This window comes from Engystomops pustulosus, chromosome 7, assembly GCF_040894005.1.
Source record: "Engystomops pustulosus chromosome 7, aEngPut4.maternal, whole genome shotgun sequence".
NCBI classification, from domain to species: domain Eukaryota; kingdom Metazoa; phylum Chordata; class Amphibia; order Anura; family Leptodactylidae; genus Engystomops; species Engystomops pustulosus.
The window spans coordinates 181,822,436-181,843,822 of record NC_092417.1 but is presented as its reverse complement, the minus strand read 5'-3'; the positions used below and the strand labels follow the sequence as shown (position 1 = coordinate 181,843,822).

The following is a 21,387-nucleotide window of genomic DNA, read 5'->3' as shown; positions in this document are numbered from 1 at the left end:
ATAAGCAGAATCAGAAAGCGAGAGCCGAGGTAAGTAACGAAAGCCAAAGTCAGAATGCCAGAGAAGTCAATATAAGAACAAAACGCTGAAAGGACTGGGGAGCTGAAAATACGAGTATTACCAGCGCTGGGAAACCTGTGCTGGGAAGTAATATAGGTGACTGGGGAACCTCCCCTCAAGGTGACTGGAGGAGGGATCTGTCATTCACAGCAGGTTAACTGTTGCTAGACTGCAGGGAAGCGGGTGTGGTGCAACAATCAACCCTGCAGCAATCTCAGTCTCAGTTCACACACAGGAACACTGAACAACCTCAACGCCTTCTAAGCCGCATACCGCGGACAGAAGACGATACAGGCAAAGACGTAACAATCTCCATTATTATAAAGACTGTGAAGGTTCAGCCCTGGAGCTTGGTGGTGGAACCCATAGTAACATGGATCCTGGAATTTTGAAATATGAAATGTCTTTCCTGTGAACATATAAGTTTCCTCTGAATAAATACCTTTCTACAAAAAAAGTGGGATCTGCCTGGACCTGTTATTTCTCTGTTATTATGAAAAACTAAATCTTCAAAGATGGTGCTGATGTTTTCCATATCATCTCCAGCTGCTCCTGGTTCACATTTTGCAGTTCTAGTAAAGTAATGATATAATATATACCATCCCCGACCTTCACATCCAGCCCTGGTCCCCGATATCATGTCCTCACACTTACGTTTGACAAGAAGAGAAGCCTCTGCCTTTAGTAAAATGTTTATAATTTATAACCTCTAGGTTGACAGAGACAACTCCTCCGATCATAACATCTCCATCCTTAACATATTCATAATCTTCCCACAATTTCTCAATTTGTAGATTACAGGCTGGAGCTGGAGTCTGCCCGGTGAAGATACAAGGTGACAGACACAGGAAGAACACACACAGCAGAGTTTTCAGTGAAGAAGATTCTGCTGAAGCTGAAGATGATAATATGAAGAAAAGAGTAAAACATCCTAGAATAACAAGGAGTAACCCCGGAGCAGCTGCATTGAGTAATGTGGTGACTGACAGTAACTTCTGTAGCATCTTAGTGTCAATGCAGCCGGAGCTGAATCTCCCCATCTTTTATAGGGAGTGCGGAGTACTGTACCACACTGCGCTCTAAATTTATTCTCAGATCTCATCTGTGATGTCTGGAAATGTTCTTCACTCATCAGAAATAGAGGTTACAATTAAAACAAGAATAAGAAAAACTAAATTGTCGAATGATCTCATTAACACTTACAGAGACGGAGTCATATTCTCCAAGAACATTTCCTGATCTTTCCCATGAAGGAGTTTACTGTCTTCTAGAACTTGATGCTTGGGGTAAATTTCTAAATGGCTTCCAAAACTCTTGTGTGAGGTGGGACATAACTCCCATGGAAGCTGAAGAATGAGTGATGTGTACTGGCTCCTTATCTGGTTCCTATCACTTATTGAGCCCTAATGTATGTCTAATCAATCAATTATAAAATTGTTTGTAATATCAGGGTGTTCAAAGTAGTGCTGCCCCTCCAAACACTTATCTCACATCTCCATCTAAGGCCAGGAGCCAATTTGAAAGTTTAACCAGATGGAGTTTGTTTTACTTAGAGGGTTAGTTTGGACAGGAGATTGTATGTTACCCTACTTTTTATTCTTTATCTTTTTGGCCTCCTGCTTACACTTATCCTTTAACATCACTGTTTTATTTTTTAATCAGTGGACAGTCCATTACAAAATAAAAACAGGGAGGCAGATTAGGTGATGTGAGATGTGATCTGAGCTACCTTAATGCTTCAATAGTAGGTCCAGGCCCCGGACCAGATATAAAGTTCATTATTGTCTTTGTAGATTCCAAGAATCCTTCTATAACAAAGCCATCCAGGCTATGATTTCAGTTCAAGCAGATGACATCAAAATCGAGTCTACCATAGGCTTACCAGGTCATCAATGTGAATTGTAGTGATGAGCAACACTTGAACTGCCAATTTTGGGTCCGTACCAAATTTCGTAGTTGTGATAGGTCACAGTCAGACAGGCAGGGTTATTATAGTTTGCAGCTCCACCAAAATCTTAAAAGTGCTGTTGCATTATAGCTTAAAGTTTCTTCATTTCAACATGTTTAAGGTGATGTTGCAGTATAGTTGCCAGTTTCATCAAAAATATTATATTTGCCTTTGCAGTGTAGTTGGCAGTTCATGAAAATCTTAAAGGTACTGTTGCATTTTGTCAGGATGGTGGTGGACCCATGGATCCACTGCGAGTGATGACGTAAGCCAACACCTAGTAGCGGAGTCTAAGTGGCACCTGGTATTCACCAGAGCCTGCCACAAAGTGGGTTGGACTTGCTGTGGCAGGATACCACCAGGTGGCTCCACAGGCGCGACTTGGTTTGCAGTAGTGGCCAAGGCGAGGTACAAAATCAGAGTTGCGGTCAGGCAGGATGTCAGGACAAGCAGCACAGGATTGGAGTTGGATTGAAGATCAAGATTGCTAAAGGTCAAGACAGGCGACAGAGAATCAAGGTCAGGAACGGAAACACATCTGATGTGACACAGGAGTCACAATCTAACGCTTTCTCTAAGGTTATGAGGCACAAAGATCTGGCAGGAGTCACAGGAAGAAGTCATCTTTTCATCTGGTCAGTGAATGGCCAGTGCCAATAAGCAGCTTGTTGGCCCTTTAATTCTCAAAAAGCTGGCTTGCATGCACTAGGAGATGGGGACACACGTGTGAACCACAGGAGCCTTGCTGGAGGGCGGACGGGTAAGTCAGCTTATGGTGACCGCAATGTGGGACCTAGACGTGTATGTGTGCACCTGAGACCCAGGACATGGCTCACAGGAGCACCCATTAAAGTGCCCACCCATTCAGATTCCCCTTCTTCTTGGCCCCGAAGAACACCAGAGTCTACAATGTTATCTTCAGGCTTACAAGATCACCGTTGGCCCGAACCCCTATCATTTTCCTCTAACCATTTTGTTACTAGGATATCCTTTACCTCAAAGACATTGGTGGAATCAGCCCCAGAAGCAGGAGGAGCTATATGCAGGGGGAAGCTGTTCAAGATTATAGGCTTTAGAATGGAGACGTGGAAGGAGTTAGGGATGTGCATGGTGGAAGGAAGACTAAGCTTTTAAACTATGGGATAAATGCACTTCAGAACCTTGAATGGACCCAGGAAACGAGGAACGAGTTTGTAGCTGGGAATCTTCCCCCGGACATATCTGGAGGACACTTTATCACCCAGAGAGAAGACCAGAACAGACCTGTGTTGCTTGTCGGCCTGGGTCTTGTTGCAGGCGGATGCCCAAAGTAGAGTCTGCTCCCAGGTAAACTTAAGTTCTTGAACCTTTATTACGGCAGGAACATCAGAAGGCATGGAAAGAGGGAGAGGTGGGCAGATTCAGAGTCCAAAGAATTATAGGAGAATTCCACCCAAGGTAACAGGGTGGACCAGTCATCCTGTCGAGCACAAACAAAGTGTCGTAGATAGCAACCCAGAGTCTGATTGAATCTCTGCACTTGCCCGTTAGACTGTGGATTATAGACAGAGGAGAAGTCCAGCTTTAATTGGAGTTGGTTGCACAAGGAACACTAGAACCTAGAAACAAACTGGACCACTCAGTCTGAGACAATATGCTATAGAAGTCCATGAACCCAGAGGATGTGGAGAAAGAACAGGCTGGCAAGACCAGGACACGATGGTAACCCAGGCAAAAGAATTAAGTGGGACATTTTAGAGAAATGGTCTGTAACCACCCAGATGATGATATTACCGAAAGATGGCGGAAGGTCCGTAACAAAGCCCAAGGCTATGTGAGTCCACGGGCAGCTAAATATTGGCAGCGGCAGGAGCAGACCTGTTGGCTTGAGCAATGAAGACTTATTTCGGGCACAGGAAGTGCAGGAGCTTACAAAGTCTCATACATCCTTGACCAGGCATGGCCACCAGTAGAAACGAGAGATGAAAGTGACAGATCTCTGCACTTCAAGATGCCCAACCAGACAAGCGGCAAGAACAAGCCATTCAGGAGGAATGATATGTCGAGGATTCGGCTCTTCCCCAATCACATAAGAGGTATGAGAGAGGGTATTGGCTTTGACATTCTTCTCTGCTGGATAGAAATGGATCAGGAAGATACAATGAGAAAAGAGAGACAAACGAGCCTGTCGTGGATTGAGAGGCTGACCAGTCTAGATTGAGAGGCCGAGCAGTATAGATACAGACCGGATGACGAGCTCTTTCCAGAAGATAATGTAATTCTTCAAAAGCAAGCTTTATGGTCAAAACCTCCCAATCACCAATAGAGTAGATCCTCTCTGGGGCTGAGAAGATTTTTGACTAGAAGCCGCAAGTCAGAGTTCGGCCTTTGCGCCCTTTCTGATTGAGAATGGCACCAGCTTCTACCGAGGTTTCTCCGTATCAGGCCATGTGAGAACAGAGGCAAAGGCAGACTTCAGTCTGGAGAAAGCTTCTTCGGCCTCTGGGGGCCAAAGCTTAGGACTGGCGTTTTTTTTGGTGAGCAAAACAATGGGTGACACAAGGGAGGAAAAAATGTGGTTTAACTGCTGGTTGTAATTAGCGAATCCCAGGAATCTCCAAATGGCCCAAAGTCCCACTGGGCAAGGCCACTGAAGGACTGCAGACAATTTTGTGGGATCCATCTGTAGTCCCTTGTCATAGATTATATACCCGAGGAATGGAAGAATCTTTTGATGGAATAGGCACTTCTAGAGCTTGGCATACAGGTGATTGGTGCTTAGGTGCCCGAGTACTAGACGGATTTGAGCCTGATGGGACTGTAGGTCCACAGAGAACACCAGGATATCATCCAGGTAGAACCCAACTCAGGTATATAGCAAGTCTCTGAATATGGCTGGTGCATTGCAGAGTCCAAACAGCATGACAAGATACTCAAAGTGTCCATTATGAGTATTTTAAGGTATTTTCCATTCATGACCTTCGTGAAAGCGGATAAAATTATACGCCCCATGTAGGTCTTATTTGGTGAAGACGTAAGCAGTCGAAGAGTTCTGCAATCAGAGATAGTGGTTAGCGGTTCTTCACCATAATTTTGTTGAGACTGCGATAGTCTATGCAGAGACAGAGTGAACCGTTCTTCTTGGCCACAAAGAAGAACCTAGCACTGGCAGGGGAAGATGACTTGTGTATGAACCCCTTCTGCAGATTCTCCTTCACATTGGCTGATATAGCTGTGGTTTCAGGCACAGAAAGTGGTTACACCCAACCTCGTGGAGGAGATATACCCAGACACAGGTCTATAGGGCAGTCTTAGGGAAAGTGCAGTGGCTGCATCTGTGCTTCCTTTCCCAAGAAGACATCAGCAAATTCCACATATAAATTGGGGAGACCCACCATTGTGGACACAGGATGATGTGCCACCAGACAGCGAGTTGGGCATTCCGGTCCTCAACAAAGAACTTCCCCAGCCTGCCAGGGGAACACAGGAGCATGATGTTCCAACCATGGAACACCTAGTAGAACAGAGGAGTCAGACCGAGGTAGCACAAAAAACGTCAGTCTTTCCATGTACAATGCCCCAATTTGCAGGCACAGGGGCTTGGTGTGGTACCGGATCACAGAAGATCTGCCCACTGATGGATAAGATGACCAACGGCTTCTCAAGTCGGACCACAGGAGGATGATCTTGAGAGACCAGGGCAGCATCCACGAAGTTCCCTGAAGAAACGGAATCCAGGAAGGCAGAAGCTCTAAACTGGCTGCTTGTTCCAGCACTGAGTAGGAAAGGAATATTCAGGCGTGGAGAAGCTTTGCTTCTCCCAGTAACTTCTTATCTCAGGAACCCTAGGTGCGTACATTTTCCGGACGCTCTGGGCGGAAAGGACAAGTCCTGAGAAAATTCTCCGGCTGGCACAGTAGAGACATAGATTCTCCTGCCACTCTTTTGGGGTGTCAGACGAGCTTTATCCACCTGAATGGCATCCTCTGCAGCAGACAAGGAGGATGGCTGTGGTGATATTTGGAAGACTGGAGCCAAATGGGCTAGTCTATGGGTCATGATCTGTGCATGTTCAAGACGTTACTCCTCCAGATGATCTGAGAACCAGATGTCAATCCGAGTGGCCAGGTTGATAAGGTCACTCAGAGAACATGGCAGGTCCCATGAAGACAGGGCATCTCTGATTTGACTAGCCAGTCCTTTCTTAAAGGTGGCGACCAAGGCCACTTGATTCCAAGAAAGCTTGGTGGCAAAAGTGCGGAATTGAACTGTGTAGTTGCCAACTGACAACTTTCCTTGACATAAGTTCAGCAGGGCGATTTCAGCAGAGGATACCCATGCTTGTTCTTTGAAAATGGACCGGAATTCAGCAAGGAATACGGTGAAATTGGAAGTGACTGGGTAGCCCATGCCTGAGCTTTCCCAGAAAGTAGTCTGACCATGAATGCCACCTAAGTCCTTTCTGTGGTGAACTGTGTAGGCATGAGTTTGATGTTCCGTGAGCACTGAGTGATGAAGCCCCTGCACAACTTGGCCTTTCCGTCATACTTGGTAGGCATGGACAAACGCAGTCTGGGTTTTGCAGAAGATGCTGTAGTGGAAGGTGCCACTTGTCACTGCTGCGGGGTGGCCAATAACTGCTGCAAGATGGCGGTAAGATGGCAAATTTACTGGCCCTGCATGGAAATCTGTTGAGATTGCTGAGGCCATACCTTTCATTTTAATGTGATGGAATAAAGCCTTGAAATTTTACATTGTTTTCCTGTTGCATACTTGGAACCTGGATCTTTTCCTTTTCTTCAAGTTTACTATTCTCAAGATGGAGTGATCCTTGCTCGGATGGTTCCAGGTGCTATGAGCCACGTTATCAGGGTGAGCTGACTTTCCTTTTTTCACCTTAAGGCCAGATCTTACTATCAGGGTGGTGGACCCACTGGTGAACCCACAGAACCACCGAGGGCGTTGGCGTAAGCCGACACCTGGGAGCGGAGTCTAAGTGGTACCCGGTATTCACCAGAGCCCGCCAAAAAGTAGGTTGGACTTGTTGCGGGATGCCACCAGGTGGCTCCACAGGTGTAGTATTGCTTGCAGAAGTGGCCAAGGCGAGGTTTAGAATCGGCAGGCATAATCAGACTCGTGGTCAGGCAGGAGGTCAGGAAAGTCGGCGCTGATGCACTTGGAGGAGGGAGGCACCTTGTGGTGCCCGTGGTGGGGGAACCCAGAGGTGCATGTGTGTGCCCATGACACATTATAGTTAACAGTTCCAACAAAATCTTAAAAGGACTGTTGATGTTGAGTTTTCAATACCATCAAAATATAAACAGTGTTTTTACATTATAGTTTGACCACAAAAAATCAACCTCTCGACCAGGTATATAGACCATTAATAAAAATTATCGACTTGTAAAATGTAAGCAAAAATATAGAAATTTGGTGTAGTCGTGTTGATTTTTTTTTTTACAACCCCCCTTCCCCCACAAAAAAAGTGAATACATTTTGAGAAATTGAATCATACCACTGAAATATTATTTTTATCCCATAAATAGTAAACCCTTACATGGCAACATTAACAGTAAAACTAATATTTTATAGCTTTCAAAAGTGCCCATGATCCAACTAAAAAACACTAAAATTCTATGGGACTAAACTGGGGCTAATCCATGGCCCTCCTTCCCTTCTGCGCCTTGCACTGCAATATCCATGCAGAGCATATCCATGTGTGAGGTGACTCCGTAGCTAATTTTAAACTTTTAATATTTTGTGAATTTAGGGCTAAATGAATGTTTTACTGATAAAATCGTAAAATTCTAAATTTCACCTCTATTTAGTTAACAAGTTATCTTAGTAAAAGCTAAGATTCGCCCCCTGTGGAATGACCTGGTGATACCCCCCTGCAGCAAGACCATCCCGCTTTGTGGCGGGCTCTGGTGAAGACCGGGTGCCACTTAGACTCCGGTCCCAGGTGTCGGCTGTGCGGTGGTCCAGGCAGTCCACTTACCCTGAACCCTGACAATGGAAACCCAATGTTTGATTTTTAAGTCACATGACATCAAAATAAAATATCTAGACATTTTAAAAATGATGACAACATAAATTAGACATATGGGCAATTAATTAACTAATCTGGGTGGTAAATTTTGAAAATGGCAAATTTTTCAAAACAATTCACCATTTAATTTTGATAAGTACACTATTTGGTAAAGAAAAACTTCTCTAAATCCCTTTGGTAAGTTAAAACCATTTGAAAAGATGCATTTCAGATTACAAAAGATGGGGTGGGTTCAGCCATAGCCTATAAACTGGCTGCATCCTAAATGGGTTAATGTAATAATTTTAATGAATTTCATTTTAGCTCCTTAGTTATTATTGTATTTCATTGCTTTTATTTCATTGACCTTAGTGTATTGAATTTTAATCCATTTCACCTAAATTCATTCTATTCATTCAATCCATTGTATTTCATGCTTTCCTCATTGTAACACTTTCCATTTAATCTCAATCACTACTATTTCCTTTCCACAATTCTCATCATCTCCCTTATACATAACATAATCTGTATTTGTTATACTTCCTTTCAATTCATTCCTTATCCTACACCTCCTCCTCATTTCCCATTCATTTACCTTTTCAGCTACTTTCTCTCCCCTGTCGCGTCTCTTTCCTAACCTTCTGCCTGTATTTAAGCTACACTTTTGCCTTGTGACTTTGTACCCTGTTTTCCCTCTTTGTTGTATATCGGTTCTGGCGATTACTCTTCCATATTTGAACAGTTTTTTCTTTGTTTTTGTGTTTTTCACTTTGGTGCAAAGAGTCTCCTAGTTGTCTACCTACCACTTAGGGAGGGAAGGGCAATAGGTAGGGACAGTTGGGAAGGGAAATAGCCTTATTTTCCATTGTTTCCATTGTGTATGTGTGAATCCTTTCCAGATCCTGCATTACAGATTTATTTATTTTTTCAAAAGTAAGCCTAAAAACAAAACAAGTCTAAACTACAAAGAATGTAATAGAGAAATGAATTAATAAAAATGTTAAATTTCTACAGTAATTTGGCCATGAAATGCAGTATAACATTCAGCATTGATAAAGTTAATAAGTTGAGCTCATGGATTTCTCTTCTGTTCACAGCGTCTGTCTCCTCGGGGATCTTCCACTCAGATTTAGCAGCTAACAATGGATTCAGTGAAGTTCTCCGTGTAAGGTGTCATTAAGGTGACATCATCCTCCCTCTCGGGTAATTACACAGCATGAAAAATAGTCATCAAGAAATTCAGAATAAACTGTGTAGTCACCAGAGAAAAGTCAGAGAGAAATCTATCATTATCCACAGAGAACCGAGAGCAACGCAAACCAGAAATATAATATCAACAACATCAACATCTATCTGACTGCCTGTCTATTGTCCATCATGCATCTCTCTGTCTATCAATGTGTTTCAGGTTAATCCTCACACATCATGTGTTGTTATATAATGTACCAATAAACTTACTATATTATGTATTAATATAAACACAAAACTTATCCTTCATTAATACATTTTGCATTGAATTGCCTGGAAATCAATATATATATGTACACAGGCGGTCCCCTACATAAGAACACCCGACCCCTAGTTACAAACGGACCTCTGGATGTTGGTCATTTACTGTACTTTATCCTTATCCTCTATTAACCGGTTCGCGACCGCCCGCCGTGTATTCACGGCGGCGGTCGCGGCGCGCTGCATGGAGAGGGCTCACGGGCTGAGCCCTCTCCATAGCCGGTAAGTTTTTGCTGCATATTGCAGCAAAGGCTTACCGGTAACATCTGCGATCGGTGCTAGCACCGATCGCGGGTGTTTTTACAGCGTGGGCTGCCGGCAAAGCTGCCGGCAGCCTCAAACAGATAGCGGCGCATGGGCGCCGCCATCTTACCTGGGATCGCCGCTCCCCGTGACGTCATCCATCTCCATGGTAGCCTCGGGTCTTCCGAAGACCCGAGGCTATTTCGTTTTAACCCCTTCATTACAATGTGCTGATAGCACATTGTAATGGATGAGTTAGAAAATCCCCATATACTGCTATACTGTAGTATGGCAGTATATGATAGGATCGATCAGACAACCTAGGGTTAAAGTACCCTAGGGAGTCTGAAAAATAGTATAAATAAAAATTTAAAAAAGTTTAAAAAAAAAAATTATAATAAAAAAACCTAAAATTTCAAATCACCCCCCTTTCCCTAGAACTGACATAAATATAAATAAACAGTAAAAATCATAAACACATCAGGTATCGACGCGTCCGAAAATGCCCGATCTATCAAAATATGATAGCGGTTTTTCAATGCGTTTAACCCCGTAACGGAAAATAGCGCCCAAAGTCAAAAATGGCACTTTTTTGCCATTTTGAAAAATCTAAAAAAATCTATAAAAAGTGATCAAAAGGTCGTACAGTCCTAAAAATGATATCATTGAAAATATTATCAAATTTCACAAAAAATGACACCAACCACAGCTCCGTACACCAAAGTATAAAAAAGTTATTAGCGCCAGAAGTTGGCAAAATAAAAAAAATTATTTTTGTACAGGAGGTTTTAATTTTTGTAAATGTATGAAAACTTTATAAAACCTATACAAATTTGGTATCCCCTTAATCGTACCGACCCAAAGAATAAAGTAGACATGTCATTTGGGGCGCTCAGTGAAAGACGTAATATCCAAGCCCACAAGAAAATGGCGCAGATGCGTTTTTTCACCATTTTCATTGCATTTGGAATTTTTTTCCCGCTTCCGAGTACATGGCATGGAATATTTAATACCATCATTATGAAGTGCAATTTGTTACGCAGAAAACAAGCCATCACACAGCTCTTTACGTGTAAAAATAAAAAAGTTATAGATTTTTGAAGGTGGGGAGTGAAAAATGGACATGAAAAAACAGGAAAGGGCCCGGTCCTTAACCGGTTAATACATCACTATACAGAAAACCCATTAGTGGCAATTCCATACTTCATGAGGAAAGCAACCATCCCAATCATGTAATACACAATCTGCCACTTGGAGAATTTATAAGGGCAAAATGTAGCTGCAGCCACGAACATTGATACAAACAAGAAGAAAAAAAACATAAGAGACAGATTAACAAGTAGGGACTACACTAAACAGATACTGGATGCAGCAGCAAACAAAGAAGAAAAAAAATGGATCGACAAATGCTAATACATCAACAAAAAACAACAGCGAATAGAGATAATACAGATCAGAAAGTCTTTTCTACGCCATACAGCAACGACTACCATGGAGATGACGAATCCTATGCTATACTGTCGTTTTGTGGCACGCAAAGCAAATACAATAGGAGGCATCACATCACCATCAGTGTATACTAATAAGATGCACCAACCCTCCACATGGTTAACCAGTAAAGGTTCTTATCCCTGTGGAGGTAATAGGTGCAATATATGTAAATATATGACCCCCTACTAAACTATTTTCTTCTTGCCAGAAGCAGGAAATATACAGTATTTCCACTATCAGTAACTGTAACTCTAGGTATGTAGTATACTTACCTGCATGTACCCAATGTAACCTCCAGTATGTAGGCAGCGCCATGCGCCCGCTGAAAACCAGAATAGCTGAACACATAAGGGATGGCACAAAAATTGACAACTCAATTACTAAGAACATATTGTGCTTATCCAAACATTTCATTCATACGCATCAAGGGGATGTATCCAAGCTACGCATAACAGCAACCGAAAAAGTCATGGCCCCAGCACGGGGTGGAGACAGAACACACAAATTAAGAAATAGAGAGATATACCGGATCCTTAAATTAGATACTCGTTATCCACAAGGTCTTAATAATAGATCGGATACAATATATTTCTACTAATATATACACACAACAAAAAAAAACATTTATACAATAATGGGTATTTTTAAAATTACATACAAATGACAAAAAAAAAACGCCCCTTCCATTCTTCCTCTACTGCGCGTGTCTTCCAAAGCCGTGTAACAACCACACCTGATTTTTTAGCATAAGTACCACGCCTTAACCATAAGCACACAGACCATGAATAAGGGCAACATGCAAGTTTATGCCCGAAACTCGTAGGTCGGCTACCATGTATTTTTTTAACAATGGGTACTATGACCATCTAGCACTTATGGTGGACCCCATGTTTTTCTTTATATTTTTACGACTTTTTTGGAATTAAAAAATTCTCGCACAATTTTTCACGCACAACCATCTCTAGGGTTTACAGAGAATGGTCCGAAAAAGAAAAAACATCCAGTGAGCGGCAGTTCTGTGGGCGGAAATGCCTTGTTGATGCCAGAGGTCAGAGGATAATGGGCAGACTGGTTCGAGCTGATAGAAAGGCAACAGTGACTCAAATCGCCACCTGTTACAACCAAGGTAGGCAGAAGAGCATCTCTGAACGCACAGTACGTCCAACTCTGAGGCAGATGGGCTACAGCAGCAGAAGACCACACCGGGTGCCACTCCTTTCAGCTAAGAACAGGAAACTGAGGCTACAATTTGCACAAGCTCATCGAAATTGGACAGTAGAAGATTGGAAAAACGTTGCCTGGTCTGATGAGTCTCGATTTCTGCTGCGACATTCGGATGGTAGGGTCAGAATTTGGCGTCAACAACATGAAAGCATGGATCCATCCTGCCTTGTATCAACGGTTCAGGCTGGTGGTGGGGGTGTCATGGTGTGGGGAATATTTTCTTGGCACTATTTGGGCCCCTTGGTACCAATTGAGCATCGTTGCAACACCACAGCCTACCTGAGTATTGTTGCTGACCATGTCCATCCCTTTATGACCACAATGTACCCTGTAACATCTGATGGCTACTTTCAGCAGGATAATGCGCCACGTTGAAAAGCTGGAATCATCTCAGACTGGTTTCTTGAACATGACAATGAGGTCACTGGACTCAAATGGCCTCCACAGTCACCAGATCTCAAACCAATAGAGCATCTTTGGGATGTGTTGGAAGGGAGATTCGCAAAATGGATGTGCAGCCGACAAATCTGCGGCAACTGTGTGATGCCATCATGTCAATATGGAGCAAAATCTCTGAGGAGCTTCCAGCACCTTGATGAATCTATGCCACGAAGGATTGAGGCAGTTCTGAAGGCAAAAGGGGGTCCAACCTGTTACTAGCATGGTGCACCTAATAAAGTGGCCAGTGAGTGTATAAGCTGCACTGGAGAGAATCAAAGGATTTTTTGTGCGCCTTATAGTCCAAAAAAAAAAGCGGTATATGAAGTTGGTTAACCCTATAGAATTAACACACATGCATGCATATTGTATATGTAATGTAAATCCTGTGCCCAGGTTCTGCATTACCCTTTGCCCCTAAAGTACGGCAGAAGACGGGCTATAATTTTAGTGCATTTTGTCCTGCAGTAGTGTGAACTCCATTTATTCCCATACTGGCTTCTTAAATAATTTCCTCCAGACTCTGGTGCTGGAAATCAATCCTGTTGGCTTTGTTCTGGACAGCAGATGGTTAACTCACTGCGTGTGACAGATGCCTCCTCCACTCACATTCATCCTATGGTAGCCTGGATGGTCGGGAAGGCCGTCCAATACATTTCTGGAATGGGGATCTGATATCTCATGGCCTATTCCCAGTGCTTACTATAGGACGTCCTTGGAACTTACTATCATTTTCAGGACTTGCGTATTTTGAATTCTCTGACTTATTGCTTGTCTTCTGACCATTTGTGTGTCTTTAGATTCTCGATTGTCCAATTGGATTTGACCCATATTTCTATTCTATTGCGTTTGTTTTATCCAGTTTTTGCCTCAGTGTTATCACTTTGGTGCAGGAAAGGAAAATCCACTAGTTGTCACCCACTGCTTAGGGTAAGATTAGGTAGGGGCAGAAGGGGGTGTCTAGCTTTACTGCTCACTGTCCTCCTGTGGTGGGGGAGTGGTCATCTTTGGATCAATTTCTTCTGGGTTATGTATTCTGAATCAGACCATGTAGGGCTTGTGAAAACCCAACTAGTAGTAAACAGGGCACACACTTTGTGAACTTTGTTTTAAATGGAGGCTTTCAAAATCAGTTAAGGATAGTTTCATAGTATATATGGTTGATAAAAGACACATGTCCATCAGGTTTAACCAAGGAAGGGAAGGGATTGGATGAGGAAGGGATTTAGGGGAAACAATTCTATATAACATATCCCTCAATGTTATTTAGGTGTAAAAAAGGCATCTAGACCCTTCTTGAAGCTCTCTGCTGTCCCTGCTGTGACCAGCGCCTGAGCTCTCTGATGTCCCTGCTGTGCTCTGCTCCTGTGACCAGCACCTGAGGCAGGCTATTCCACAGATTGACAGTTCTCATAGTAAAGAATCCCTGTTGAATCTGTGGATTAAACCTTGATTTCTCCAGATGCAGACTCCGCCCCCTCATCCTTTGATTTAATTTAGTCTATAACAACTTACCACCATATTTGTTGTATGGACCATTCATATATTTATATAAATTAATCATGTCCCCTCATAGTTGTCTCTTTTCCAGACTAAATAAATCTAGTTGTTTTAATCTTTCCTCATAACTGAGACCCTCCATACCCCTTATCATTTTTGTGGCTCTTTGTTGAACCCTCTCCAGCTCCAGGTCCTCCTTTTTATGGACCGGAGCCCAGAACTGGACGGCATATTTCAGGTGAGGTGGTACCCTGCCGCAGCAAATCCATCCTGCTTTGCAACGGGCTCTGGTGAAAACCAGGTGCCACTTAGACTCCGCTCTCGGGTGTCGGCTTACTCCATCGCTCACGGTGGTACAGAGGATCAACTACCTCAGATCCTGACAGTGGGCCAAGCACAGAACCCTGGGGTACACCACTTAGAACTGGTGACCATACTGAGTAGGAATCATTGACCACAACTCTCTGGATACGATCCTTCAGCCAGTTTTTAATCCACTTGCAAATGATTCCTGCCAAACCAATAGCCCTAATTTTACCCATCAGGCGTCTATGAGGGACACAATATCCACAGCAGCTCCTCCATCCAGGCATCGGCTCACCTCTTCATAGAAGCAGATCAGGTTAGTTTGAAAACTTCCATCCTTAGTAACCCCTCAATGGCTGTCACTTTTTATACCATGTGATGTTACATACTCCAGTATATAGTCTTTTACTAACCCTTCCAATATTTTCCCCACAACTGCAGTTAAGCTTACAGGTCTGTAATTGCCTGGCAAAGTGCTAGAGCCTTTTTCAAATATTGGCACAACATTTGCCTTGCACCAGTCACTTGGCACCACACCAGACATAACGGAATCCCTGAAGATTTTAGACAGTGGTACAGCAATAACAGAACTGAGTTCTTTAAGAACTCTGGAGTGTAACCCATCTGGTCCAGGAGCCTTGCACACATTGATTTTATTGAGCTTAGATTGGATCATGTCTACATTCAGCCAGACTAGTATATTACAGGATGCATGACCCGCACTGGCACCTCCCCCATCAGAAGTTCTTTCTTCTATCGTATAAACAGAGCTAAAAATGCCATTTAGTATCTCCGCCTTCTCTTGGTCTCCAGTCACCGATGCCCCGTTTTCAGAATAAAGGGGTCCATCCTGCTCTGACCCATTTTTTTTCGCATTGATATATTTAAAAAATTTCTTAGGATTGGTTTTGCTATCACTGGCCACCTGTCTTTCATTTTGTATTTTGGCAGTTTTTTTCTTCTTCTTACAGATTTTGGCAAGTATTTTGTAAGTATTGAAAGCCTTAGTTAACCCATCAGATATATATTTTTGAATGCCCTCTTTTTATCATTAATTGCCCTTTTAACTGTAGCTATAAGCCACATGAGGTGTAATCTCGCCTGTCCATACTTGTTACCTGTAGCTGTAGCCACATGGGGTGTAATGTCACCCGTCCATACTTGTTACCTATTGGAATAAATTTATAAGTATAATGACCCAGGATAGATTTGAATTTCTCCCATTTAACATTAGTCTCATCATGTGACAGAATTAGAATTCGACCCAGTTCACCAAGTTTTCTGAGAAAATTCGATTCGAATAACGGCATGTGACGTAGCAGTATGTCACATGCCGGGTGCGGGTGCATGGAGAGGGCTCTTGGGCTGAGCCCTCTCCATAGCCGGTAAGTCTTTGCTGCATATTGCAGCAAAAGCTTACCGGTAACACCCGCGGTCGGTGCAAGCACCGATCGGGGGTGTTTACCCGCAGATCACCGCCATTATGGCGGCTTCAAAAAGATGGACCATTCATATATTTATATAAATTAATCATGTCCCCTCATAGTCGTCTCTTTTTCAGACTAAATAAATCTAGTTGTTTTAATCTTTCCTCATAACTCAGACCCTCCATAACCCTTACAATATTTGTGGCTCTTCGTTGTCCTCTCTCCAGCTCCAGGTCCTCCTTTTTATGGACCGGAGCCCAGAACTGGACGGCATATTTCAGGTGAGGTGGTACCCTGCCGCAGCAAATCCATCCTGCTTTGCAACGGGCTCTGGTGAAAACCAGGTGCCACTTAGACACTTAGATTTTTAAAGTTTAGAATCCTTCATGAGAAAGATCAGGAAATGTTCTCTGTCTCTGCAAGTGTTAAAGAAATCATTCAACCATTTAGTTTTCTTTATTCTTGTTTTAATTGTAACCTCTATTTCTGATGAGTGAAGAACATTTCCAGACATCACAGATGAGATCTGAGAATAAATTTAGAGCGCAGTGTGGTACAGTTCTCCGCAATCTCTATAAAAGGTGGGGAGATTCAGCTCCGGCTGCATTGACACTAAGATGCTACAGAAGTTACTGTCAGTCACCACATTACTCAATGCAGCTGCTCCGGGGTTACTCCTTGTTATTCTAGGATGTTTTACTCTTTCCTTCATATTATCATCTTCAGCTTCAACAGAATCATCTTCACTGAAAACTCTGCTATGTGTGTTACTCCTGTGTCTGTCACCTTGTATCTTCACCGGGCAGACTCTAGCTCCAGCCTGTAGACTAGACATTGAGAAATTGTGGGAAGATTATGAATATGTACAGGATGGAGATGTTATGATCGGAGGAGTTGTCTCTGTCAACCTTGAGGTTATTCCTTTTGTACATTTTACTAAAGGCCGGGGCTTCTCTATGTGTGAAACGTAAGTGTGAGGACATGATATCAGGGACCAGGGCTGGATGTGCATATTATATCATTACTTTACTAGAACTCCAGATTGTGGAAAATCCTACAGAAAACTGTAGCACCATCCTTGACCTGATATGAAGAACACATAGTTTTCATAATAACAGAGAAATAACAGGTCCAGGCAGATCCCACTTTCTTTGTAGAAATGTTATTTTTCAGAGGAAACTCATATGTTCACAGGGAAGACATTTCACATATCAAAATCCCAGGATCCGTGTTACTATGGGTTCCACCACCAAGCTCCAGGGCTGAACCTTCAAAGTCTTTATGATAATGTAGTGGAGATAAAAGGTAAAAGCACAAGTGAGGAGCTGGACCCCTGTGACATAGTTATGTTAGGACATTGGTTCTCTGCACCAAGTCTAATTCATCCACCAACTAATACAGGTGCCCAAATTCGTAGAAAAGATTGTATAAGCTGGAATAAAAGGGGCCCTGGAGAGAGGGTAGGTTTTCCAATTTCTTGCCCATCTCGGGTTTTTGGACCACATGTCTATGCAATCAGCTACAGACTGTGGGTCTCTCTGTCTCGTGGAGCTGAATTTGATAGATGTGACCACAAAGTCTGGGTCTGTAAACACCACTAGGAGATTTGCCTGATATAGTCAGGTTAGAGCTCAGGTTTTCTTCTCCTTTTTTTTGGTCTTAAATTCTTAATAAAGTATAGCCCAGTCTTGTGTTTGAAACTTTTTAAATCTGTTTCAGTGTATCAATCTGTTAGAACCGATTGTCCTGCCTCTACCAAAGCGCATCCTATACAATACATACATTTGGTTTTGAATTCGATGATCTTGATTCAGAACCTCAAATTTCTCCACGTGAAAATAAATTTCCCATTTCTTCACTTAAGTTTCAAGCTCCTCTAAACCCCTTCACAATATGATACTATCCTCTTCTGTAATCATTGCTTTACAGAGCTTAGTATTAAGTAAGAATATTAAAATTCTCCCTTTATTTTTATATTTTTAATTTTAAGAGCTGTATTCATCGGATTTATCCTTTCCAAAGTAGGGTGACTTTTTTCTTGCAGTTTATTTCTTAGTTTTACACAAATCTTATAAATCAATTCTGTAGATTGTGAGACAGCGACTGGTAAAGTGGTTGGAGATCGCTATATTTCTACGAGGTTTCTTGCATCTGTCTTTTAAGGGACAGGAAGTTCACATCTCACCTATGGGAAGCTGAGTGAGATGGAAAATGTCCAAGAAAGCTGGGTGCCTTTAGCAAGACATAGCTTGCCAAGGGATTTTGGTAAGTCCTGTTTTTAGGCCTCGATTTTTGGGATGATTGGAGTCTGGTAGTGGGGATGGTCATTCCCTTTCTGTCCAGCACAGGTTATACTTGTAGCACACAGGATACACAGATGTTGAAGCTCCGCTCTTCTTGAGCTACCAATGTCTGCACTGTGTGACTATAGGGGGACCATGTGGAGAGACATGTCCTATCTACCTGTCTGGAGTCTCCTGTGCTGAGGTCTGCAAGCCTGTCCAAGGACTGTGATTGTGTGTGGTAAAACCCACAACTTTGCTTTCTTTAGTGTCCGGTGGCTGGTAGTAACTCATCTCAGTAGTCAGGAAAGACAATGTGCAGTTAGAGCTTAGCCGAGCAGGTATTGTTGTTATTCATTTTCTTTAGCCTGAAGTACAAGACTTTATATTTTGTTTTTGGAATTTTTCCATTTAACATTTTATTTATTGGGAGGTTACATTATATTTTCCAATATTTCTGCAATTTACATACAACAATTTCTGCACAACATACAAATTGTAGTGATGTACAAATTCACTGCTGAGCTATAAAACTGAAACTTTGTCCTAATAATATAACTTCCGGGGGGGGGGGGGGGGGACTACACAATGTGGATTTGTGAGACGTTCAATTACATAAAAATAAATCATCTATAAGATGATAAGGCATAGGCGCTATTCACCTCTGTATTTAAAGAGTTAATTGTTGCAAATTAGTACTTTCCTTGATCTTGGCCATTAAATGTGTTGCACTGGATTACTATATTTTACTTTATAAGCTTGGGGTGGTCTAAAAAAACAAAAAGCATCTTCATTCCCTCTCTCTGTTCAGGAGGAAGACTTCAAGAACTGACACCAGGCTGCCAAAGTGGACACAATAGATCTCCCAAGACACAGAGACCACTGGGCGATAGGCCCTCTATTTCTCCTTATCCACTCTATGGACACTGCCCTCTGTATACCCAATAATATTGTCAGTTTACCTAAAGCCCCCCTTCCCCCCCGAAAAAGCACTGTATTCTCTTGCTCCCCCTGAAGATGGTCTTTCGAGCAAAAACATGTCCGTGACTGTCTTGGGGACTTGTCAGAACAGGAGCAATTAAGGAGAGTTAGGGACTGGTTATAGAACATACTTTCTTACCCTTCCCCTCGGGAGACTGACTACCGGAATCTCTTATGGCTCTGCCCAACGCAACTGAGATGCACGACTCCTGTAATGTGTATGTTTTCCTTTCTTTATATTATTGCATTACACTGGATGTCTGATAGACTGTGGTTGCATATATTATAGGTTTGACTAGATCCAGATCTGGTCTGGTGCGCCAGTGTTTCACCTGAACAACTAGGACCTATACAGCTGTGAGGCAGTCATTTCTGGTGGATTTATTTGGGTTTTTCTGTGTTTGTACAACTACATGGAGAGCATCATCAGCTTCCAACAGATGTCTATGTCCTCTACGTGCAGATTGTGCCCTCCCTACCCTTTCTTTCATAATTTTAGGTTTTTTAGATTCTTCTCTTTATTTTGCAGTGTAACTCCTCCTTACTACAAGAATCTTGTGGCTTTCTTCTATGCAGTTGATGAAATCAATAAAAATCCTTCTATTCTCCCAAACCTGACTCTGGGATATCACATCTATGACTCGTGTTCAGATTACAAGGTTGCGATAAAGAGCATAATACAAATATTATCTGGACCCGGAAATGCTGTCCCTAATTATTCCTGCACTCGGAATAAAGTTATGGGTTTTATTGGAGATCATTTCACATCCACCACTTTACCAATAGCTCAGCTCCTGGGGATATATCCGTACACACAGGTCAGTCATATGGTCAGACTATATGAAAATGTACCATGATACATGATATGACTTCTCCTGTACTGATCCTGAGTCACATCCTCCTGTCAGAAGAATCATATAGGACATCAAAGAAATTTACTGCCTGTGATGATCCCCCACTCTCATCTCTAATCACGGGGTGCATCTGCACTAGGCAACCTCACCATTTAGCCTATAGAGCCCCTCCCACCTTCACAAAACGGCATCTCTACACTATTTTTCTAAGCACCCAGCATCCATCTGTCAGGGAAACTAAACACAGAAGAATCCCTGACACTACACTGCACTAACAGCCCAGGGGCGCACAACCACATTATGTACCCCGTATTGAAATTCACAGGTATAAGAGCAGGGCCAGACACCATAACATGCAAGAGACATCTAAAAGGAGGTGACTGATTAACATAGCGTCAGTCAGAGAGGCAGGAACTTCTAAAAATCCAGCATTTGCCCTTTCTAGGGCACTTAGGTGTATAGAGGAGACCCCTGTTATTAGGACACTAGGAAATCTGAAATAACTGTTTTATTTAGGGCACTTTGAAGAAATTCAGTAGGCAAGGATGCTCTTACTGCTTATAGGGGGTTATACAGTATTACTGGAAAGACTAGGCAGGATTATTGACATTTACTGAATCATCCAGCAAGATCTTGAAGGTCCCTTCACTGCATAGGATTTAGCTCCAGAAAAATCATAAATCATTATCAAACATACTTTAGCTGTTAGTGTACAGCGTGCAGTAATATGTGGATCATAAAAATGCCGTTGTCAGTGACTAGCATCCAGTGATACCTTGATCATAAAGATGACGTGCATTTTGGTACTGCAAATCTGTAACCATGGTTTTTTTGTTGGGGGTGATGAAACTGATGCGGCAAACTCCAAGCTCCTCTGATGGAAGTAGGTGCCAGGGAGTGCAGCGTGTACTTGTAGACCCCCAGTAGGCAACATAAAGTTGAGGCATTGGTCAATTACATGGCAGAGAGTGCATCAACTTTCATGGGATTATATTTGCCGTACTTATTCTTTTTTTTTTTTTTTTTCAATTTCACTAAATAAGGTACAATCAGTATTACAATTGTATAAGTTTAGCACTGAAATTGATTACAGCTTCATCAATACAGTTTTGGACAT

General features: G+C 42.5%; 1 protein-coding gene across 1 annotated transcript in view; it reads left to right on the top strand.

Moving 5' to 3' along the window:
• Window positions 1-6,544: 6,544 nt before the first annotated feature.
• LOC140070300 (vomeronasal type-2 receptor 26-like) overlaps window positions 6,545-21,387 on the top strand; it is a 54,502-nt gene continuing 39,659 nt past the window's right edge. Inside the window, exons 1-3 of the mRNA XM_072116652.1 lie at window positions 6,545-6,640; window positions 6,890-6,954; window positions 19,946-20,234. Of these exons, the coding sequence (XP_071972753.1) occupies window positions 6,545-6,640; window positions 6,890-6,954; window positions 19,946-20,234 (450 nt within the window). The remainder of the gene's footprint in view (window positions 6,641-6,889; window positions 6,955-19,945; window positions 20,235-21,387) is intronic.